This window comes from Microtus pennsylvanicus, chromosome 2, assembly GCF_037038515.1.
Source record: "Microtus pennsylvanicus isolate mMicPen1 chromosome 2, mMicPen1.hap1, whole genome shotgun sequence".
In the NCBI taxonomy this organism is placed as follows: Eukaryota; Metazoa; Chordata; class Mammalia; order Rodentia; family Cricetidae; genus Microtus; species Microtus pennsylvanicus.
The window spans coordinates 81,049,987-81,074,694 of record NC_134580.1 but is presented as its reverse complement, the minus strand read 5'-3'; the positions used below and the strand labels follow the sequence as shown (position 1 = coordinate 81,074,694).

The 24,708-nt window shown below is 38.9% G+C and overlaps 1 protein-coding gene across 11 annotated transcripts in view; it reads left to right on the top strand.

Moving 5' to 3' along the window:
• Hipk3 (homeodomain interacting protein kinase 3) overlaps positions 1-23,301 on the top strand; it is an 86,092-nt gene extending 62,791 nt beyond the window's left edge. For 6 of the 11 annotated variants that reach the window (XM_075961581.1, XM_075961582.1, XM_075961584.1 and 3 more), the window contains 14 exons: positions 377-496; positions 1,632-1,718; positions 2,909-3,093; positions 4,259-4,418; positions 5,126-5,249; positions 13,713-13,834; positions 14,052-14,179; positions 14,266-14,427; positions 14,580-14,642; positions 14,915-15,205; positions 15,423-15,563; positions 18,370-18,605; positions 18,904-19,031; positions 19,467-23,301. In XM_075961581.1, the coding sequence (XP_075817696.1) occupies positions 377-496; positions 1,632-1,718; positions 2,909-3,093; positions 4,259-4,418; positions 5,126-5,249; positions 13,713-13,834; positions 14,052-14,179; positions 14,266-14,427; positions 14,580-14,642; positions 14,915-15,205; positions 15,423-15,563; positions 18,370-18,605; positions 18,904-19,031; positions 19,467-19,943 (2,424 nt within the window). In that variant the 3' untranslated portion in view covers positions 19,944-23,301. The remainder of the gene's footprint in view (positions 1-376; positions 497-1,631; positions 1,719-2,908; positions 3,094-4,258; positions 4,419-5,125; positions 5,250-13,712; positions 13,835-14,051; positions 14,180-14,265; positions 14,428-14,579; positions 14,643-14,914; positions 15,206-15,422; positions 15,564-18,369; positions 18,606-18,903; positions 19,032-19,466) is intronic. The other 5 variants (XM_075961589.1, XM_075961590.1, XM_075961591.1 and 2 more) reach the window with 3 other exon arrangements.
• Positions 23,302-24,708: the final 1,407 nt, after the last annotated feature.

Sequence of the window (24,708 nt, the reverse complement as noted above, 5' to 3'; positions counted from 1 at the left end):
AAAGGTATAATCATCTCTTAACTCTTTCTCCCTTAATGCTCTTTGTATTTCCAGGCTTTGAACATGTTGGTTTCCTCTCTTGATTTATATAGAACTTTAATATTTTACATTACATTAATAATTTACATATAACTTGAATATAGATCAAGTTTTTCTCAGGAAACTCTTGACTACAGTCGTTTTAGGTATCCTTCCTTGTCTTTTCTTACAGTGTACATTTCCTGTGTATTTAAAACACTGCAGGTTCCTCAGTGTGAATTTATTGAGGGCATAGATATCTTTTTCTTCTTAACCTGAGATCTAGTGTAGTTGCTGACAAAGTGTCCAACTAATGCCTGTCATTGAAAGAATAAATTGTTTTTAAATTATTTTTCAGATTCGATACATTTCTCAGACTCAAGGTTTACCAGGAGAACAATTGTTAAATGTGGGTACAAAATCCACAAGATTTTTTTGCAGAGAAACAGATATGTCTCATTCTGGTTGGAGATTAAAGGTAATTAACTAAAAATAAGCATATTTATTATTAAACAGTTTTCTAAGATGCCTCATGGGTAATGCATTCCATACCTGTTTTTATTTTATTGCTTATTCTCTAACAACTCAACTTAATTCATCTTTAGTGTTTTTAAGTGCATATATATGCGTATATATATATATATATTACATTTTGTTATATTTCTCACTCAATTATATACTAATAAATACTGTAGAGCAGGTTCCGAATCTGTCTACTATGTTTACCAGCTTTGGTTTCTTTTATAGGGTCGAGATAGCTTTCTTAGTTTGGTTTACTGTTGCTGTAATAAGCACCATGACCAACAGCAACTTGGAGAGGAAAGTTTTCACACCCTGGTGATAGCCCATCATTCAAGGAAGCCAGGACAGGAAGGAGCTCTAGCAGAAACCATGGAGGAGTGCTGCTTACTGGCGTGCTCCCATCCCCCACCTTTAAATTAAAAAAATTATTTTAGATCTTTTTTTATTTTTACTGTGTGTTTTGCCTCCATGTATGTATATGTACCACATGTGTACCTGGTGCCTCGAGAGGTCAGAAGAGGGTGTCAGATCCTGTAGACCTGGAGTTACAGATGCTTGTTAGCTGCCATGTGGGTTCTAGGAAACAGAACCTTGACCCTCTGTATAAGCAACAAGTGCTCTTGACCAGGGGCTGTTTTTCCAGCCCCTCCGTGTGCTGTCTTATGTCACCTGGGACTGCATGTGGAGTTGTGGCGCTGCATCAATGATCTGGGCGGCCCATAGTGGGATGGGCTTCCCACATCCATCATGATCAAGAAAATGTCCCACAGTCTTGTCCATAGGCTGTGCTAATGGAGATATTTTCTCCACTGAGGTTCCCTCTTCCAAGATGATTCTGGCTGTGTCAAGTTGACAAACTCAGCACAGTCCAGGGTGGTCTCCAGTTTGATCTTCCTGTGTCAGCCTCTTGAGTACTGGGCTTACTGAATGCACCATTGCTGACTTCATATTTATTCATTTATTTGTATATAAAGTACATTTCTGCTTGTTGCTCTTTTTGAAACAACTACACTTGGTATTAGGTTAACTGTGTCAGGCTTAAAGGCATATAGAGAGTAATATGTTCTTTTCTCTTGATTGTATATAATAAGACACTGGAAGAGCATGAGGCAGAGACAGGAATGAAGTCTAAAGAAGCCAGAAAGTACATATTCAACAGTCTGGACGATATAGTGCACGTGAGTACTGCAGTCGCTTTGTTAATCTTGTGTGCTTTAAGATGACCCTAGAGGGCCAAGGATTCAAAGCACAACACTCAGTTTCTACTTTTTTTTTGGTGTCTCAAGACGAGGTTTTTCTATGTAGCCCTGGCTGTCCTGGAACTCACTTTGTAGATCAGGCTGGCCTCGAACTCAGATTGCCTGCCTCTGTTTCCTGGTTGCTGGGATTAAAGGTGTGAGCCACCACTACCAGGATCTCACTCATTTCTAAATCTTACTTTTGAAGTGTTTGAAACAGAATTAATTCAAAATTTTCAAGCTTTCAAGCTAAATTGTATTTGTCTTTATCAGAGTTTAAATTTGCCTATGCTGTCATTTTCTAAAGGTTTTAGTGTTTTGTTTTTGTTGAACAAGAAGACTTTTTCCTGTCTTAATAGGAATAGGTCTGTGTTTAGTAACAACATTTGGGCTAGTGAGATGGCTCAATGAAAAAAAAAACACTGACCATGCAAACCTGGTGACCTGAGCTCTGGCCCTGGAATTTATTTAAAGGTGGAAGGGAAGAACCTACTTAAAGGTGTCCACATGTACACACACGCGCACACACACATTCAACACAAAGATATCCACACACATGAACGGGACTCATGGGCATGCATACACAGACATACACACTTAACACCCAAGCACTCAAGACAGACAGAGGCATATATACACAGAGAGATATATATATGCACACAGAGACACGCACTCAACAGTACACACGCATGCCCTCACATAGAGATACATATACTAACAGATGTAACTCATTCACTTATGCAATAGTAATAAAGTGGTTTTGTTTCTTTGTTTTTGTTTTTTTATTTACTTTTTAAAGACAGGGTTTTTTTTTTTTTTTTGTGTAATCCTGGCTGTCCTGGAACTTGTTCTGTAGACCAGGCTGGCCTCAAACTCAAGCTACATCACTGCCTTTTGAGTGCTGGGATTAAAAGGGTGTACCACCACTACCCAGCAAGGTTTTTTTTTTTCCCCTTAAATTTCCTACTTTTGAGTGAATCCTGTTTGTTACCTCAGAAGATTTTGTAGATTTATGAACTTCAGTTCTTTTTGTTTCAAATAACTAGTTGACTGTTTTTTTTTTAAGATGTGAATTTTAACAAACACTTCTTTTTATCTTTATTTTATGGCTTGAAACTTTGATGTCATAGGTGAACACAGTGATGGATTTGGAAGGAAGTGATCTTTTGGCTGAGAAAGCTGATAGAAGAGAATTTGTTAGTCTGTTGAAAAAAATGTTGCTGATTGATGCAGACTTAAGAATTACTCCGATTGAGACGCTGAACCACCCATTCGTTAATATGAAGCATCTTCTAGATTTTCCTCACAGCAACCAGTACGTCACTTTATAATCTTTCCTAGTGTGCTTTAAAAATGATAGGTATATAGAAAACCAGTGTCTTCACTAGCCGTTAATAAGTCTAAAGAGATGGAGTCACCCGGACTGAGATGGCATGGACTAGTATGTGGCAGAGTTGAATTAGAACACAGATTGGAAGGCCAGTTTCACTGCTGACCCCAAGTGTCACTGAAAATGGGAGTGTCCCTATTGGAGCAGTGAGGGCATAGAAGAGAATGTCAGAGGTCTCTTAAGTCCCATTTCTGTTCTCACCAGCTCTCCCTAGGTTCTGTCCTTTGGAGACCTCTAACTCTGTTGTCTGTTTTCCTTGTGTATCTTTTGATTTCTTTCTCCTTCTCTTGCTCCTTTAAGTTTTAGAAAGAAAGAGGGGTTTGTAAGGAAGAAGATATGTTCACATTTTTGAAGGCCTTGTCAGCTGCCTTAAGTAAAATTTGTGACGTTTTTATGGTCTTTCTCGGTTGGCAAAGGTAGTAGAATCATGTGACTTCAGAGCAGCTGTTCTGGGAGAGGAGTGGACCAGCAGGAGGGGAGTGGGAGGAGGAACATGAGAGAGAGCAGGCGGGAATGGAGTACAAATGAAACATAGTGATTCCTATGTGTGAGTATGCCACAGTGAAACCTGTCACTTAAAACCTAAATAGACACTCCCCCTTGGCTTAAAGCAACTACATTGCTGTTGTCACAACAGTAATGAAAGTTATTATGTGAATGAACCAATATTCATTATTGTGAAATGCCATTGTACTAGTATTTTTATGAAACCCAGGTATACTTCCCTTAAACACTGAAGATATTCTGTGGATGTTCATAAATAACCACTTTGAAAATAACATCATAATGACATTCTTGGTACTATTAATTTAGTGATTTGTCTATTAAAATTTAGTACAAATTAAAGCAGAGATCATTAAATTATTGTGTGTTAATAAATAATAAAAATTGCATTCTTAAAAATATTATCAGCATAATATATATTTGCATTAATATTTTTCTTGTAGAAATTACTGTTAGAAAAAGAACAATAAAGTACAAATTGTAGAATTTATTTTTTTCCAAATAATTTTCATTTTGTTACTGTACAATAATCTTAAAGTAAGCGTCTTAAATAATGTTACAGTATTTTCCACTTTTTCTTGTGCAGTGTGAAGTCCTGCTTTCATATAATGGATATTTGTAAGTCCCACCCAAGTTCATGTGAAACAAGTACCCACAGTAAAATGTCGCTCTTACGGCCGGTCGCATCAAACGGCACTGCTGCTCTCACGGCAAACCTTACTAAAATTGGGACATTAAGAAGCCAGGTAAGAATTTATAGTTGTTAGTACTTTATGAAAAGCCTTCTGTTTGTTCATTTTGCTTTGAGATGTCGAAGCATTATGTGAGCAGCAGATTCAGTGAGGGTGAGCATTGAGTACGTCTGTTCTGTTCTGTATAAACCAGGGAGAATGTGCCTTGGGGTGAGCATTGAGTACGTCTGTTCTATTCTGTATAAACCAGGGAGAATGTGCCTTGGGGTGAGCATTGAGTACGTCTGTTCTATTCTATATAAACCAGGGAGAATGTGCCTTGGGGTGAGCATTGAGTACGTCTGTTCTGTATAAACCAGGGAGAATGTACCTTGGGGTGAGCATTGAGTACGTCTGTTCTGTATAAACCAGGGAGAATGTACCTTGGGGTGAGCATTGAGTACGTCTGTTCTGTATAAACCAGGGAGAATGTGCCTTGGGGTGAGCATTGAGTACGTCTGTTCTGTTCTATATAAACCAGGGAGAATGTACCTTTTGAATTCATTATCTCAAATCTTCTTTTGTGTTGTTAGGACCAAAACTCTTATTAAAAATAGAGTTCAGTAAACCCAATTTAAGTTGACCAGTCTGCTTTTTGTTTCATTTTCTGGGTTCATTTTAATCGCGGAATTATGATTTTAAGAAGTATGTGTGGATTTATAGTATATTTGTAGCGATTGGAATATTGCCCTATATAACATGGAGTACACTGACTGTTTCAGGCATTAACCACATCTGCTCACTCAGTTGTGCACCATGGAATACCTCTGCAGGCGGGAACCGCACAGTTCGGTTGTGGTGATGCTTTTCATCAGACCCTGATTATCTGTCCCCCAGCTATCCAAGGTATGTTTTCATTTAGAACATAATTTTGGTATTTTTTTCCTCCCCTCCCCTCCCCTCCCTTCCCCTTCCCTCCCCTCCCCTCCTCCTCCCCCTCCCCTCCCCCTCCCTCTGCATCCAGAATGCTGGGGTTGGAGTCGTGCGTCACCACACCCTGCAGGTTGATACAGATAAGCTCCAGATGGCTCTGTCCAGCTTGGCTGCAGGAGAGTGACTGTTGGTGACTGCTGTTGTATGGGGTCACCTGGAGCACACTTCTCATTCTGCTGTTTAGAATGCCACTTGAGGGTTAATGTTTTTTTAGCATCTATGAAGGAAAGTAGACTGATAGGTGATATCACAGCCATTCCTAGCTCTGAGTTACAGATTCATAAGGTTATTTGAAAATTTAACTTAACTTAATATTGAGTGATTTTTTAAGTTCATTTTTAACATTTCCTATACATAGTTCAACAAAACATCAAGAATATTTATGTTGATTTAATTGATTAGTAAAAACAGAAGGGAAACAGTTTTAACTAGTTATCCTTCCATTTAGCTCTCCTTTCAGAGAATTTGTATGTAGTCATGACTACTTCAAAGACACATACAGTCTGAGAAATAATGACACTAGGTGATTCGGTCATTGTGAACATGAGAGTATATTCACACAGCCTAAGATGGCTACTGTGTAACTAATCAATATATCAGCCCCAACCCCGGCACCCCTTGAATTGAACTCAGGTCATGGTGCACAAATGCTAGGCAAGCTGTCTACCATAAAACTACATCCATAGCTCCAGTTATGCATTCTTAAGGGAATAACAGTAAGTAGTGCTTAAGATATCATTGTGGAGTGGTTGTTGACCTAAGTGTTGTCACATGGCATATCACTATATGAGGTGTTTATATCACATATTTTAAAAAGTGACAACTTTCTCTCTGCTAATGTTAAAAATGCTTACATATTAAGTTGATAACATTCTTAAAAATACTAGGTGCTTACTTGGTTTTTTTGTTGTTTGTTTCTTTGTTTATTTTTGAGATTTCTTTATGTAGCCCTGGCTGTCCTGGAACTTGCTCTGTAGACCAGGCTGGTCTCGAAATCAGAGATCTGCCTGCCTCTGCCTCCCGAGTGCTAGAAGTAAAGGCTTGCACCACCACTGCCCAGCTTGTTTCCTACTTTTCTGAAAAATCACCACACTGATATTCAAGTGGGCCGTACCAGCTTCCACTCCCACCAGCAATGCAGGAGTGTTTTCTTTACCCCATAACCTCTCCAGCGTAAGTTGTCAACAGTGTTTTTGATCTTGGCCATTGGTATAAGATGGAATCTCAAAGTTGTTTTGATTTGAATTTCTCTGATGACTAAGGATGCTGAACATTTCCTTAAGTGTCTTTCAGCCAATTTAGATTCCTCTGTTGAGAGTTCTCTGTTTAGTTCTGTACTCCAGTTTTTAATTGGATTATTTGTTCTTTTGATGACCAATTTCTTGAGTTCTTTGTATATTTTGGAGATCATCCCTCTGTCCAATGTGGGGTTGGTGAAGATCTTTTCTCATTCTGTAGGCTGTCATTTTGTTTTGTGGACTGTGTTCTTTGCTTTACAGAAGCTTTTCAGTTTCAGGGGGTCCCATTTATTAATTGTTTCTCTCAGTGTCTGTACTACTGGGGTTATATTTAGGAAGTGGTCTCCTGTGTCAATGCGTTCAAGTGTACTTCCCACTTTCTCTTTTATGAGGTCCAGTGTGGTTGGCTTTATGTTGAAGTCTTTGATAATCAGGTGTTCGAAAGTGTGTAGATTGATTCGATTAGGTTCCATTGGTCCTCCTGTCTGTTCTTATGCCAATATCAGACTGTTTTCAGTACTGTAGCTCTGTAGTAGAGTTTGAAGTCAGGGATTGTGATGCCTCCAGAAATTCTTTTATTATACAGGATTGTTTTGGCTATCCTGGGTTTTTTTGCTTTTCCATATGAAGTTGAGTACTGTTCTTTTAAGGTCTGTGAAGAATTTTGCTGGGATTTTGATAGGAATTGCATTGAATCTGTAGAATGCTTTTGGTAAGATTGCCATTTTTACTATGTTAATTCTACCTACCCAAGAGCATAGGAGATCTTTCTACTTTCTGGTCCCTTCTTCAATTTCTTTCTTCATAGATTTAAAGTTTTTGTCATACAAGTCTTCCTCTTGTTCGGTTAGAGTTACTACAAGATATTTTATGCTATTTGTGGCTATTGTGAAGGGTGTTGTTTCTCTGATTTCTTTCTCAGTCCATTTATCATCTGTGTACAGGAGGGCTACTGATTTTTTGAATTAATCTTGTATCCTGCTACATTACTGAAAGTGTTTATGGGTTGTAGAATTTTTTTGGTAGAATTTTTGGGGTTGCTTATGTAAACTATCATATCATCAGCAAATAGTGAGAGATTGACTTCTTTTCCGATCTTCTTTTGTATTCCCTTGATCTCCATTTGGTGTCTTATTGCTCTAACTAGGACCTCAAGAACTATACTGAATTGCTATAGAGAGAGTGAACAACCTTGTCTTGTTTCTGATTTCAGTGAGATCTCTGGGAGTTTCTCTCCATTTAGTTTGATGTTGGCTGTTGGCTTGCTGTATATTGTCTTTATTATGTTTAGGTATGTTCCTTGCACCCCTGCTCTCTCCAAGACCTTAATGATGAAGGGATGTTGTATTTTGTCGAAAGTTTTTCAATATCTAATGATCATGTGGTTTTTATTTTTTAGTTTGTTTATGGCGGATAATATTGACAGATTTTCATATGGTGAACCATCCCTGCATCTGGGATGAAGCCTACTTGATCATGGTGGATGATGGTTCTGATGTGTGGATTCGATTTGCCAGTATTTTATTTAGTATTTTTGCATCAATGTTCATGAGTGAGATTGGTCTATAATTCTCTTTCTTAGTAATGTCTTTCTGTGGTTTGGGTATCAGGGTAATTGTAGCCTCATAAAAGTTTGGCAATGTTCCTTCTGTATCTAATGTTTGGAATAATTTGAGGACTATTGGTATTAGTTCTTCTTTGAAAGTCTTGTAGAATTCTGAGCTGAAACCCTCTGGTCCTGGACTTTTTTTGGTTGGGAGACTTTTGATGACTGTTTCTATTTCTTTAGCAGTTATAGGTATATTTAATTTGCTTATCTGGTCTTGATTTAATTTTGGTAAGTGATATTTATTCACAAAGTTGTCTATTTCCTTTAAGTTTTCCAATTTTGTGGAGTACAGGTTTTTAAAATATGACCTGATGATTTTCTGTATTTCCTTTATGTCTGTTTTCATGTCCCCTTTTTCATTTCTGATTTTGTTAATTTGGATATTCTTTCTCTGCCTTTGGTTAGTTTGGATAAAGGTTTGTCTATTTTGTTGATTTTCTTGAAGAACCAACTCTTTGTCTCATTGATTCTTTAGGTTTTTATTGTTTGTTTGTTTCTATTTTGTTAATTTCAGCTCTCAATTTGATTATTTCCTGCCTTCTAGTTCTCTTTGAGTTTTCTTCTTTTTGTTCTAAAGTTTTCAAATGTTCTGTTAATTCACTAGTGTGAGATTTTTCCATCTTCTTTATGTAGGCATTTAGTCCTATGGACTTTCCTCTTAACACTGCTTTCATTGTGTCTCATAAATTTGTGTATGTTGTGTGGTCATTTTCATTGAATTTTAGGAAGTCTTTAATTTCTCCCTTTATTTCTTTCTTGACCCGTTGATGATTGTCTTTGTGGGCCTTCTGGAATTAGTATTGCTGTTGAATTCTAGTTTTAAGCCATAATGATCTGATAAGATACATGGAGTTATTCCAATTTTTTTTTATTTGTTGAGGTTTGTTTTGTTACTGAGTATGTGATCAATTTTTGAGAAGGTTCTACGAGGTGCTGAGGAGAAAGTATATTCTTTTCTGTTTGAATGGACTATTCTATAGATGTCTGTTAAGTCCATTTGAGTCATTACATCTGTTAGTTTCCTTATTTCTCTGTTCATTTTTTGTCTGACTGACCTGTCCAGTGGTGAGAGTGGAGTGTTTAAGTCTCCCACTATTAATGTGTGGGTTTTAATGTATGATTTAAGCTTTAGAAGTGTTTCTTTTATATATGAGGGTGGCCTTGTATTTGGGGCATAGATGTTCAGTATTGAGATTTCCTCTTGATGGATTTTTCCTGTGACTAATATCAAATGTCCTCCTTTGTCTCTTTTGATTGATTTTAGTTTGAAGTCTATTTTGTTAGACATTAGAATAGCTACATCAGCTTGTTTCTAGGTCTAGTTGATTGTAAAATTTTTTTCCCAACCTTTTACTCTGAGACGATGTCTGTCTTTGAGGTTGAGGTGTGTTTCTTGTATGCAGCAGAAGGATGGAAGGATGGATTCTGTTTTGTTTTGTTTGTTTGTTTTTCGAGACAGGGTTTCTCTGTGGTTTTAGAGCCTGTCCTGGAACTAACTCTTGTAGACCAGGCTGGTCTCAAACTCACAGAGATCCGCCTGCCTCTGCCTCCCAAGTGCTGGGATTAAAGGCTTGCGCCACCACCGCCCGGCCTTTGGATTCTGTTAGCCTGTGTCTTTCTATAGGTGAGTTTAGTCCATTTATATTAAGGTATATTAATGACCAATGATTGCTATCTCCTGTTAATTTAGTTTTTGTTGTTGATGATGTTAATTTGTGTTTTTTCCTTCTTTGGGATTTGCTGCTGTGAGATTATCGATTGTCTTTGTTTTTGTTGATGTAGCCAACTTCCTTGAGGTGGAGTTTTCCTTCTAGTACTTTGTGTAGGCCTGGGTTTGTGGCTAGGTATTGGTTAAATCTGGTTTTGTAATGAAATACCTTGTTTTGTCCTATGGTAATTGAAAGTTTTGCTGGGTATAATAGTCTGGGCTGGCATCTTGGTCTCTTAATGTCTGCATAATGCTTGACCATGACATTCTGGCTTTCATTTTCTCCATTGAGAAGTCAAGTGTAATTCTGATAGATCTGCCTTTATATGTTACTTGGCCTTTGCAGCTCTTAATATTCTTTTTTCTCTATGTTTAGTGTTTTGATTATTATGTGTTGAGGGAATTTTTTTGATCCAGTCTATTTAGTGTTCTGTGAGTTTTTTGTATCTTCATAGGCATATCTTTCTTTAGGTTGGGAAAGTTTTCTTCTGTGATTTTGTTAAATATATTTTTGTGCTATTGAGTTTAACTTCTTTCTCCTTCATCTATACCTATCATTCTTAGGTTTGGCATTTTCATGGTGTCCCATATTTCCTGGATATTTTGTGTTAAGCTTTTGTTAGATTTAATGTTTTCTTTGACTGATGAGTCTATTTCCTCTATTGTATTTTTTAGCGCTTGAGATTTTTCTCTTCCATTTCTTATATCTGCTGTTTATGTTTGCATTTGTAGTTCCTGATCATTTTCTCATGACTTCTATTTCTATAATTCCCTCGGCTTTCAGTTTACAAGTCTTGAATAGTTTCTTTCATATGCTTAATTGCTTTTTCTTGGTTTTCTTTAAGGGATTTACTGATGTCTTCCAATTTTTTTGTCTTTTTTTCCATTTCTTTGAGGGAATTTCTTATTTCCCCTTTAAGAGTCTCAAACATTCTCCTGAAGTTATTTTTTTATATCATTTTCTTCTGCTTCATCTGTATTTGGTTGTTCAAGTCTTGCTGTTGTTGGGTCTCTAGATTTTACTGGTGTCATGTTCTTTGTGCTGTTGCGTGTGTTCTTACCTTGTCTGCTCATCTTTTCCTCTAATTGGTATGGTTGTGGCTGTCTGTGACTCTGGTGATTAATCTTCTAGGTGTCAGTGGATCCAAGGCACAGATGATTGTTCCTCATGGTACAATCAATGCCTTGGTTCTAGTTACCCCTTTGGTCACTCTGTTCCTGGAGGTCGCTCAGCATTCCTGGGGTTTGCTCTCGCTCTGTGGAGTTTGCTGTCTCAGGCCTGCTCTGGTCTTGTTGTAGACTCAGGCCTGTTTCTGTAAATGTCCCTGGTCTGTATCTGCTCTTTCAGAGGTCCCTGGCTTGAGGTTGCTCCTGCAAAGGTCTCTGGCTCTGATCTTCACCCTCAGGGGTCCCAGACTCATGCCCGGACCCATAGAGGTTCTGGCTCAGGCCTACTCCCTCAGAGGTCCGACTCATGCCCGGACCCACAGAGGTCCTGGCTCAGGTCTACTCCCTCGAAGGTCCCAGATTTATGCCCAGACCCGCAGCAGTCTCTGGCTCTGGCCCAGTCACTCATCATTTGTTCCTGTGGAGTTAGCTATCTCAGGTCTGCTCTAGCCCAGGTCACTGGCTCAGTCCTGCCTCTGCAAATGTCCCTGGTCTCAATTCGCTACCACTCCATGGAGCTTGCCATATCAGGCCGTCTCTGGCTCAATCTAGACAGGGAGTCTTAACAGAAATAGGAGGTGATTCCTCATGGTGCAAGTGAGAAGGAAACATGGGCCCACAACAAGCTTAGGAGTTTATTGAGGTGGGGAGTACAGGTGTGGTGAGGTCAATTTGCAGAGAGAACATGAGAGATCATGAGAGATATTTCAGTGTGATAAGACAAATCTTTTATCTATTTATTTGATTTATAATTGTTAAGGAATAATCTTATTTGCTAGCAAATATATTAACGTCTTAAATGTAGTGTCTGCCTTATACACGGTCTCAGCATCTCTAGAAGCTCTCAGTATCTGTCCTTTTGTTTGTCTCTTTGATTTGCTTTTCATTTTGAAGACATTGTCTGATTCTGTAGCCCAGGGTAGCCTTAGACTTGAAATCATACTGCTTCCACCACGCAAGTGCTGGGATTTCAGATGCGTGCCACCACACCCAACTCTTCATCAACCTTTGTACCTAGTTTTCAAGTATTAAAACAATTCTAATCAATTAGTTTTGCTAACATAGAAAATTCTGATCTTAATCAACTATTGGAATTTGATCAAAAAGATAATAGGAAGAGAGAATATGCAGAGCTTTCATAAATGTGAGCATTGCTTATGGGGGCACTTGTGGACAGAGAAAATAGAGCACATTGATAGTAAGCTAAATGTCTGAGGAAAGTAAACAGGACACAATGTTTTCTTTAGGATTAGCACTTAATAATAGAGTTAGGCAGTAAAAAAATTAAGATTTTTTTTAAATAGAAAGACTAACAACTGCAGTATTTTATTCCTTATGACTAAAGAGAAACACTTAACTTCACTTCCATTAAAAAAAATAATAAATTGCACGGACCCATACTATTTGGCTGAAGTTTAGCTGTTGAGATTACATTGCATAGTGATAGGGTCCCATCTTAGTTCGTGTGAGTGTACTCTGACTACTCACGCAGCAGACAGAGTCACCCAGTGATGCGTTTCCTAGATGGTATTACATCATTAAGTGATGTGCTAGTCTGTAACGAAATTGATTGCTATAAAAGTTTAGAATTATGATGAAGAGAATTGATTATAGCTCTTTTTCCCCCCCCTGGTCTTGGGACATTCTGTTTCTCAAAGCTCCCTAGTTGGGTGTGGTACTGCTTCATACTTACAATTCCTACATACTTCTTTATTGTGAGAATATTTAGGTAGATGGGGCAGTGGTGGCTCACACCTTTAATCCCAGCACTCAGAGGCAGAGACAGGAGGATCTGTAAATTTGAGGTCAGCCTGGTCTACAGAGTGAGTTCCAGACAGCCACAGCTACATAGAGAAACACAAGAAAGAGTTGTTATTTACAGACTGGCTTATGATACAGTGAAAAGAGATACTAATAATAACATAATTAAATGGCTCTCGGCCTTGCCTGTGTTTATTTATGTATTTGTGGAACCATTCTAACAGTGGCAGCATGTGTTCTGCAGTGCTAGCAGCTCTCTACTAGGGCACCAGCCTGTTAGATCATGTTGGATAAAGCGTTGTTGGATCATCAGACTAAGCAGTACAATAGTTTTTGCTACTCCTTTGGGGGATGAAATATGGTAGCAAGGATATGAATTTATGCGATTCAGAAACCCCCTTGTATCTGTCCATTAATTTGAAATTAATTAATTTAGTGACAAGTATGTGCGATCCTGACAGTTTTGAAGAAGAGATGGCTTAGGCATAGGTACTTAGGCATAGTGTGTAAAAGAAGCACATTGCTTTACTAGGCTTTTATGAAGATCGTGAGCCTCAGCCTGTCTTTCCAGACCTTGTCATAGCAGAGAAACGGAGAGGAAATAATGCCACAGTGGAAACTTGAGATGGAAATGAGAAGTTGCAGGAAGAACAAATGATTCTGCTTTGAAGCACATTTTAATAAACACAGAGTCATTTGACATCAGTATTTGTGACAAAGTACTACAAGAAACAGATAGGAAGTACCCGTCTTTACTAATAGATTATTTTGTTAATTTTAAGTAGAAACAGACCTAATCTGAATCAGAATTTAAACTTGTTATACATTTAAAGTAATTTTACAAGTTTTGCAAGACAATTTTCCCCCTGTTGGATGACTGTTCTGTTTCCCAGGTATTCCTGCAGCGCATGGTAAACCCACCAGTTACTCCATAAGGGTAGACAATACAGTTCCACTTGTAACTCAGGCCCCTGCTGTACAGCCACTGCAGATCCGACCTGGAGTTCTTTCACAGGTTGGTCACAGTTTACTTTTCCTTTACATATGTGCTCTCCTTTTTTAACTTAAATACAAGTCATATGTCAGCTTGTACTTCCGGGAATTAGTGAGAGTCAGTCTGTTTTGCATTCCATGGGCTTTAGCTTTTGTAATTACTAGTTGTTGCCTTAACTGTTGTGAATTTGGGACGTGTTATTTGTACCTTTGTTTTATTGGGCTGTGTTTTGATGCAGCAGACGTGGTCTGGCAGAACACAGCAGATGCTGATACCTGCCTGGCAGCAGGTAACACCCATGGCTCCTGCCGCTGCAACACTAACTTCGGAAGGCATGGCTGGTTCACAGAGGCTTGGAGACTGGGGGTAAGTCCAAAGCAGAACCTCTCTGTGAATTAGATGCATAACAAATCACAGTGAAAGGAATTCACTTTTCTGAATTTGCTCCATAGGAAAATGATTCCACATAGCAGTCATTACAACTCGGTGATGCCACAGCCTCTTCTGACCAATCAGATAACATTATCGGCCCCTCAGCCTATCAGCGTGGGCATTGCACATGTTGTCTGGCCTCAGCCTGCCACTACCAAGAAAACTAAGCTGTGCCAGAACAGGTTGGTGTTAGTGGACTGTGGTTTTCCTCTGCGCTATTAAATTAAGCTTTCAAATTTGCATGTGCTCTAAAGGGTCACTCTGTTTATTCAAAAATGACCTCTTTTGTAGCTTTTATACAAACACTAAGCTGGCTCCCTTCTTAATTTCTCAGAGGTATTTTGGTAAAACTAATGGAATGGGAGCCAGGAAGAGAGAAAATAAATGCTTTCAGTTGGTAAGATTGTCTTTATTGCCCTTCGATTGTTATCTACCTGTACTATAGCAACTGTAGACATTCGGCTATCACACATACAGAAGAGTATGTAAATGTAAACCACAGCAGTATTTTAGAGATCATTTATTATAATTCACAAAACTCTTGTGTATCAGTGTGTTACATCCATGAACTTGTGAAAGTTTGCATTGTTTGGTTTTACAAAATGTCTTTGAGAAATATCATTTCTCTATTTTGATCATAAAAATTACAAATTGTTTCTTTGGTTGCAGGAGTAATTCATTGCAGAATACCAATATCCCACATTCAGCATTTATTTCCCCAAAGATAATCAGTGGGAAAGATGTTGAAGAAGTAAGTTGTGTAGAAACACAAGACAATCATACCTCAGAAGGAGAGGCACGAAACAGCCGGGAAGCATCTGTCAGACAGGACTCTGCGGTTTCAGATAAACAGCGGCAAACCATCATCATCGCCGACTCCCCGAGTCCTGCCGTGAGTGTGATCACCATTAGCAGTGACACCGATGATGAAGAGACCTCACCCAGACATTCACTCCGAGAGTAAGTGCCAGATGCACAGATCAGCTTTGGGGCACACTCTCTGTCAGTGACCCTTGGAGTAAATATGACTGTAGCCCTTCATCTGAATGTATAAGCTATACATTTGGGTTCATGTAGCTCATTCTGAACTGTTTCCTGCTTTTTGGTACTGTAAAGTTTGGCTGGTGTGAGACTATGTTCTCACTCTTGACCCGTGTCTCCTCTTCCCTCCTCCTAGGTGTAAAGGTAGTCTAGATTGTGAAGCTTGCCAAAGCACTTTGAATATTGACCGGATGTGTTCACTCAGCAGTCCTGATAGCACTCTGAGCACCAGCTCCTCTGGGCAGTCCAGCCCGTCCCCTTGCAAGAGACCGAACAGGTACAGGAATTTTAAGAGTAGCTTGTTGTAAATGTTGAGCCTTTCTGTCGTGTGTAAGTGTCTGCCGCTTACTACAGTGATTGCTGTTTTGCACACAGCTTTTGAACTACATAAGTTTTGTAAGCTTGTAGTTTTAGTAATCAGTTTTTTCCCCATTAAAATACCTCCAGTTTGTGGTGGTGCATTCCTTTAATGCCAGAATTTGGGAGACAGAGGCAGGGATCTCAGTGCGATCAAGGCCTTCCAGGGTTACATAGTGAGACCCTATCTCAAACAAACAAACAAACAAACCTAACCTTTAATTTAAAATTAAAGTGATCCCACCCCACCCCCAAGATCCCAATTTTCTCCCCGGCAATTTTGTCTACTTCCCACAGCCAAGAGGATAACTATATGTTTTTCCTTGGGTTCACCTTCTTATTTAGCTTCTTTAGGTTCACCAATTGTAGACTCCGTGACCCTTATTTATGGCTAGAAACCAATTATGAGTGAGTACATCCCATGTTCATCTTTTTGGGTCTGGGTTACCTCACTCAGTATAGTGTTTTCTATTTCCATCCATTTGCATGCAAAATTCGAGAAGTCAATTGTTTTTTACCGCAGCGTGGTACTCTAATATGTATATATTCCACACTTTCTTCATCCATTCTTCCATTGAAGGGCATCTAGGTTGTTTCCAGGTTCTGGCTATTACAAATAATACTGCTATGGACATAGTTGAACAAATGCTTTTGTCATATGATAGGGCATCTCTTGGGTATATTCCCAAGAGTGGTATTGCTGGGTCCAGGAGTAGGTTGATCCCGATTTTCCTGAGAAACCGAAACACTGATTTCCAAAGTGGTTGCACAAGATTGCATTCCCACCAGCAATGGATGAGGGTACCCCTTCCTCCACAGCCTCTCCAGCAAAGGCTATCCTTGGTGTTTTTTATTTTAGCCATTCTGACAGGTGTAAGATGATATCACAAAGTTGTTTTGATTTGCATTTGGGAGGAGGCAGAAACTTTTTTTTCCCCTTTTCTCAATAAAAATAAAATAAAATTAAAGTGCTAATACATTTTTGCATGATGAAGTACTGAGTGACCCTCTTACAGAGCAGCTGACTTGTCTGCCTCCTTTGGTGTGCTAACATGTTGAGAGATAAGCCACAACAATTTTTTCTGGGAGAGGTTTTGGAGAAAGAATTTCTTTGTGTAACAGCCCTGACTGTCTTAGCCACCTGGAACTTTCTCTCCGTTAAGCCGCACTCACAGAGTGTGGCCTTAAACTCACAGAGATCCTCCAGCTTCTGCCTCCCAAGTGCTAGGATTAAAAGTGTGAGCCACTACACCTGGAACCTACAACCTACAATTTTTATGAAATACATTTGATTTTATATTATAAAAATTGGTGACAATATTTGAAAAGTATTTTAAAGCTAGTGTTTTGTTGTTGTTATTGTTTTGTTTGTTTTTCAAGACATGGTTTCTCTGTGTAGCCCTGGCTGTCCTGGAACTTGTTTTATGAGTCAGTCAGAGGCTGTACTACCACACTGGGATTTAAAGTTGTTTATTTTAGTTAGGAGCTGTGGTTGGAGTACTTACTAGTCAAAATTCTGCAGAAGGCATAGACAAGTGCATCTTCTTATAGGTTGATGTTGGTTTGCCTAAAAGTTCATACATATATAAATGTACACATAAGAGCCAGATAAAAAATATATACACACATAAAATAATCATAAACATGAACATATGCATGTAGATTCAAGAGTAAAAAGAAAGTATGCATATAAAAAGAGATGCCTCAAATTATTAAAATTGATTGATTGAATAGACAATGATATAGAAATCCCAGGGAGTGGGGTCTCATGAGGGCTGGGGTAGTGGGAAGAGTGGGATTCAGGACTCGGGATTGACTACAGGTTGGTCAGAAAGCCTTTCAGGACACCTAACCTTACAGTTGGATCTGGAATATGCAGGTCCTTATCATCCAAATTTTCTAGACGAACATTTTGTTTTGTTTCTGTTTTTTTAAGTTTATATGATGTGTTTGTTTTTTCATAAACACTGTGCATGCGCCTCCGGAGAATCGAGGCCAATGCTGGGCGTCGTCTTCAGTTGCTCTCCACCATATTTGTGGATCTCCCATGGAATGTGGAGCTCACCCATTTGCTAGACTAGCTGGGCAGCAAGCTGCAGAGCTCTTCTGTGTCTGCCTCCCAGTGTTAGGGCTACAGATAGGCCCTGCTGCATGTACTCAGGTTTGCATATGGGTGCTGGGATCCGAACTCAAGTTCTCACACATGCACAGCAAGTGTTTTACCAGTTGAGAGGTCTTCTAGCATCTGGAATAGCACTTCTCATCTTGAAGAGTTGTTGACTGAGTTTTCTGTCCTTCCTGGTTCCCTCAGTCATTAAGTTTCAAAGAAATCACACAGAGGTCTGCATTAGTTGTAGACTGATTGGCCCATTAGCTCAGGCTTCTTATTAATTTATAACTTATATTAGCCCATTATTCTAGTATATGTTAGCCACATGGCTCGGTACCTTTTTCAGCGAAGCAGTCACATCTTGCTTCCTCTGCGGCTGGGTAAAGGACTGCAGAATTTTATGAACTATTATGATGGAGCAAATGTGAAAGAAAATAAAAATAGCTAAGTCCAAAAGGTATTTCTGAAGTGGAAGAATTTGGTTTATCTGTTTGAATAGAGTCTGGAAATGCTATGAAGGAAAAAAATTGGCCAAGGATGAAATATATATATAAAATAATGGAGCATCTCATTAGTGTGTTGGAGATTATTAAAAATAAAAAAATTTTTTTTTTAGTATGTCAGATGATGAACAAGAAAGTGGGTGTGAGACTGTGGATGGCTCTCCAACATCAGACTCCTCGGGGCATGACAGTCCATTTGCAGAGAGCAGCTTTGTGGAGGACACTCGTCAAAGCACAGAGCTGGGGACTGGTGCTGGCACCGAAGCCAAGCCAGCTGTGGGCACTGCTGTGGAGCCCCCAGTGGGAATAGAAAGTGGACTGAATGTCGATGAGCACATGACAAACACAGGTAAACTTAGTTTTCTGATTGTCCTTAAATTTAGGAACATGGAGACCAGGGTTGTTAAAAGTCACCTTGAATTCCCGTCTTGACCCTATCATATCTATTACACAGAAAACAAACACAAAACCCAACTCTTCAAATGTCACCCAGTGCTTAGAAGCCATGATCTTATCTTTACATTTTACATTAAGGTTCTTCGATCACTGTTGTATAAAATCTGTAAGCACATGTCTAAGTTTCATTGGAGAAGCAGAAATCACAGCTCTGTAATTTTGTATATGTGTTTGTTGATTATTGTTGCCAGATTCTACATGCCAGCCATTAATAAAAGGACAGCCTGCCCCCGGAAAGCTGAACCAGCCTTCTGCCTCGGGTGCTCGTCAGCAAAAGCCCACATCAGCATTCCAGCAGCCGCATTTGAACTTCAGCCAGGTGTGCTCCTCTGTGCGTTTGTGAGCGTGGGATTTATGTTTAGTGGTTTTTTAATTTTTTTTACTTTATCATTTTAGTTTTTGATTTTGTGTGTGTGGTACGTGGTGTGGGATGAGTATATATGGAGCAGAGATAATGGGGATAATTATGCCATGGGATTGTTTTGGAGTTTAATAAAATGGTATGCATGAATGTTAGCTTTATATATAAGTGTTATATAAATTGTAGGGACTAATTACCGACAGTAATGTTGGCTGGAAGTGGCAACAGTAACAAGTAAGAAGTAGGACAATGCTCATGTGTTTCCTTTCCTTGGTAAACTGGACGGAGGGAGAGGTCCGGTGTGAGCTGCCTGTCCCAGCCGCTCCAGCCCCTCTGGTCTTCACTTTGGTCTTACAGAATGTGCTGTTCAGTCGTGGTTTTCTTTGTGTTCAGGTTCAGCACTTTGGAGCCGGACATCAAGAGTGGAATGGAAACTTCGGGCATCGAAGACAGCAAGCGTATATTCCTACTAGTGTCACCAGTAATCCTTTCACTCTTTCCCACGGAAGTCCTAACCACACAGCAGTACACGCCCACCTGGCTGGAAGCTCACACCTCGGAGGACAGCCTGCTCTGCTTCCATACCCGTCCTCAGCTGCCCTCAGTAGTGCTGCCCCAGTGGCTCACCTCTTAGCCTCTCCGTGTACCTCAAGACCTATGTTACAGCATCCAACTTATAATATCTCCCATCCCAGTGGCATAGTTCACCAAGTCCCAGTGGGCATAAATCCCCGTCTGTTACCATCCCCAACCATTCATCAGACTCAGTACAAACCAATCTTCCCTCCACATTCTTACATTGCAGCATCACCTGCATATACTGGATTTCCATTGAGTCCAACAAAACTCAGCCAGTATCCATATATGTGAAAACTCAAAACAGTATATTGAGGAAGCTCAATGATACAAACGTTTGATTAAAAATAAAAACATGGTATTTAATAAATATTAGCCATGGCACAAGAAAATTATTTTTGAATCATGTAGACTTGGGTGCAATTTAAACAACTTTGAGCTTTAAAAAAACTCTCACTTTTAATGTGTTTTGCACATTTGGTATAACTTGTCTTTGGTCATGTATCTTCTTACGTAGTAACTCTAGACAGGTGACTTATGGGAGCGGAAGTCCAGTTTTGCTCCTGCTATTTTTTATAAAATTGCCTTCTAACTAGTGCAAGACACGTCCACATTTGGGAAGCCATTCTGTGTCTAGACTTTAGAGCAACAGATGCACATGTGTCAGAATTACAGCATATGAGTGAATTGTACTGTCTGTGTCTTAGTGTGTACATGTTGGGGCACTTAACCTAAGCAATTGAGCTATTGTTCTTTACATTTGCATGTGTCTTTTGCATGGGCAAAACGTTGCCTAGACTTGGCTCTTAATGTTGTTCTAATAATCTCAGCTGCATTGTAAACCGTTCCCACACATAGTGCCTTAAATATTTGAGGTTGTTCAAGTTATACCTATCTGTAAATGTTGAGGACTGCAGCACTTAAAATTCAGACCTACTCTTCAGTTTTCTTTCAGTAGAGTAATGTTCTTTTTGGCTTCGTGTGGTATGATTTCAGATAGTAGCTGCTTTTTCCTTAGTAAGAGGGCAGCATGTTTGCTAGAGCTGAATTCTGCTGTCTGATTTTTTTCAGAATGATCTAGCTTCAAGAAAAGCAAGCAGTTAGTAGTGCTTAAGCAAACTTGATTCAGTAACTAATGGGTAGTCGATGTCTGTCACGGCACAGCATTTTATATACTAGTAAGTGACACTGCAATACAACCTACGTTTATTTTGGGAGTGTTTGCTGTATAATTGGACTTCATAAAATGTTTAGAAGTGCAGTAGGCATGACTTGAGTAGATAATGAAAGAAAATGCAAAATGCTCATTGATTCATGATGTGGTTTCATCCTAGCTTGGGCAGACCATGCAGTATTTAATACATAGTAGCAGAATATTTACTATTGAAGCTTGAAAAGATGTGAGTTCTTTGTGTGCAATTTTTCATTTATGCATGTGAGAAGGTTTTTGGTTTTGGTTATTTTAAGTATTTTTACATTGTAGTACTCGTTTTTGCTTGTTGGTGGTGTTTGCTTATTTAATACATTCCGTCAGGGACAGAAATTACATGCTTTTTCTCTTAGGAAGTGTGTATTGGGTTTTTCCCTCCTCCCTCCCCTTGGTGGTGATGGTGGTGATGTTTAAATGAAGTTGCTTTTACAGCACCAAAGACTTAATCATCCATTTCTTATATAAAAGGTAGCTACTTTTTGCATAGACCTCAAGTATATTGTAGTGTAGAGGTGGAATTTAAGGAAAGGTATTAAACCAAGGCTGTGTTTTAGCTTCCAGGCAAGTAATAAATTGTATCATTTATCTTGAATGTATCATAGATAAGCTGCTATATAACGATTGCCACTTCAGATAGCTGTGAAATTAGGTGATTAACTAGTTGTTATTTAGCCTTCTAATTTCTGTATAAGTCTAATTACACGAGATAGAAGCTGGGGTTTTGATTTTTTGACTTTGCTTTTCTGTTTGGAGTGTCATTGTAACTACTGTATTGTAAATGATGGAAACAATTGCCTATGTTATTTTGGGGTGTGTTATTTGCATCAGTATTTTATCTCTATTAATGTTTGTGCTCATCACTGCATATAAAAACTTGGATGTATCAATGTAACTTAATTTTTTTATTTTCATACTGGCATTGTAGACACTTGAGAAGGCTGTATCTTGCAGGCTTGACTTAACTTTTTTTCCTTAAAAGTCTGGAATATAAACTTACAGCATTTACTGGAATAAACAGTACAAAACATTTGAGTGTAAAACCCCAAATGTTTTGGACTGACACTATTTCTTTACTAAGCAAGTTGCATACCACAAGTACAGCTCTAGTGCAGTGCTGACTATAAGCTAATGATACATTTTTCTTTACTCCATTGACATAGCAGTGTTTTATTTAATAATCATCTAAGACATAAACGTGCCTGAAGCTGATTTTAAAAATTACAGTATTAGATCATAAAGAAAAACCAGCAGCACATTTTTAGTCACTGAAAATGAAGGACTTGATTCCCCCACAGGTTTCAGTGTTTTTAGTAATTGACTCTATGCATTTTATACACATAGAAATGTATATAACACACATTACAAGTGGAGTAGACTGAGATTAACTTGGACTGTCTACAGATGACACATTTGTGGACTCGTTAAGTAACTGCTGCTCTTCTCACTTGAGCGTGGCCCAGCAAGTTACTGCTGTCTACTCACATTTTAGAAAAGCGTTAGTGCTGGTGACGGCTGTTTCAGGAACACCGAGTACAAAGATTGATTGTCACAACAGGCACAGAAGTGGCCCGTAAGCTGTGCTTACTGCCCAGAAACGATGCATTTTCTGTCTTTTAAGTTCATGACTAGAGCAGCCTTGTTTAGTTCACAGCAAGTGGTAACAGTCAGCATTTTCATACCACAGTAGTGCTTTTTAAAGGCATGTCTCTTAATTAACTGCAATCATGAGCTTTTTAACATGTTTCAAAATTTAAAACTTCAGAATCCCCCTGAAGTCCAATTTTAGCATAGTGGCAGAAGAATCTGGATTTTATCTTTTTAAAACTATTTTAATAGTTTTGTTTTAATGTTTTCTTAAATAAAACACTGCATGATTTCCAAGTTGCATATTTGTGTGCTAATTTGCAAGTGAATTTTTAATCAATTATTTTGATATTTAGTCTTTTTTCTTCAGGGTATTAATATGTTACTCTGTTATCAAAACCTTTCATTTTAATACCTCTACTGCTAATTTTAAACTTGGCTTGTGTTCTGTAAAAGTTACATCATACACTGCAAGGTGTAGGAAGATTCATTTTAATGATCCCCTTATAGATCCAATGACTTAGTTTGAACTGTTAACTGTTGAGCAGTTTTACTCTTGTGGCTTTTCTCTTTGGTTTGTTTTTGCTTTTACTTCTATGCTACACTAGTTTGCCATGTAGCAATTGCACTGTGCAATATTACAATAAGGACTGGGAAAATTTTTATGGATGTAATGTCTATTACAGTTTGCGATAGTATTTCTCTCTAGTTCTCAGTGATTTAAATGTGACCAAGCCTTCTGTACTTTGTCACAAAAAGCGGGTTTTCCAGGTGACTATTTTGGTGAGTGTCAAAATAAGAATTTATGGTGTATTACTGTTGATTCACTTTGAATTAAAATATATATATTGCAGCAAACAGCTTGCTGACTTTTTTTCCACTCCAGTGTTTCGTAAGAGCAGAGATGGGAGATTTGGGCATTTCCAAACCCCTCCTCACTGACATTGCATTCGATGCACAGGGCCCCCTTGTGGTAGGAATTTTGTCAGGTGAATGAGGACGTAGTACAACATGTTTATGTAACTTGTCCAAAGCTTGACTGCTGCTGAGTGTGAGCGTGAGGTAGAGCCAGGCTGACCCCAGCGAGTCATCTTTCCTCCTTTCTTTCAGACTGTAGTCTGGCACAGCATGGGAGAAATACCTGAAACCACAGCATAACCTTGACCCGTGTTTCTGGAAAATTTGAGTTTCTCAAATATTTTTAGGGGCAGTGTTTCTGTTTTGCTGTTCATGGATGGAGAATAGGAAAGCCACGTGGATTTTTGAAAAGGAAAGATGAGACTTTGAAAAAATGTCAGTTGCCCTGAGCCAACTTCAGTTAGTGTTCTCAAGGCCTTAACTTTGGACAGAGGTCTGTAGGCAGCTGTGTGGGAAACACTCCCTTAGAGCAGAGCAGCGGTTAGGGACTTCTGTTGCGGTGCTTAGGGTCAAATCCAGAGCTAAGCTAAAACACGCCAGGGACTATATATTTATCCACAAGCTTTTCAGTTGGAACACAAAGCAGGTGAATATTTGCTTCTTTCAACAATTTGTTGGTGAGAGTCTTCCAGATGACACATAATTACATTTAAACTCATATCTCTATAGTATTCTCTTGTCTGTATTTTTTGTTGTTGTTGTTGTCGATGATGATCATTTGGATAAGTTTGCCCTTCTTAGGTATTTGGAATAGTGTTGCTGTGGATGTTACTGTCCGTCTTGGAGAACACGTGTGTATGCAGTATATATGTAAGAATACCACTTCTTTGGACACTGCCACACAGTATTCCAAAGTCTCAGAATTAGTTTGCTCTTGCGGTACGTGAGCGTTCTGGTTGTCTCCTAACCTAACAGACACTTTCTTTAGTTGCTGTTGTGAGGTTGGGTTCTTAAAAACAGCAGCAACAACAAAAAACTGTCCCTAAGGTTAAAATACTGGTCCTATATTTAGATGAAATCTAGTTTGTGATTTGTGTGAAAGTCGCCTCAACTCCAGGGAATACCAAAGTGTTTTGAGCTATTTAAGTGGAGCTAGGGCTATAGACTTTTTTTTTTTCCTGAAGGGCGTAAAGAAAGGATAGCAGCACAGAAATGTTTTTGAGTGAACAATTTAACCAGTACCTGCTACCTTGCCTGGCACACATAAGTCTGCTGCGAGTCATTCAGAACAGGAAATACCTGTGTTTGTCACCGGACAGAGCAGAAGGCCCATTTATGGTCTTACTGCACCGCGGTGGGGAGCCAAGTCAGTGCCCAGCAAGGTGGCATTAGAGGTGCACAAGGGAA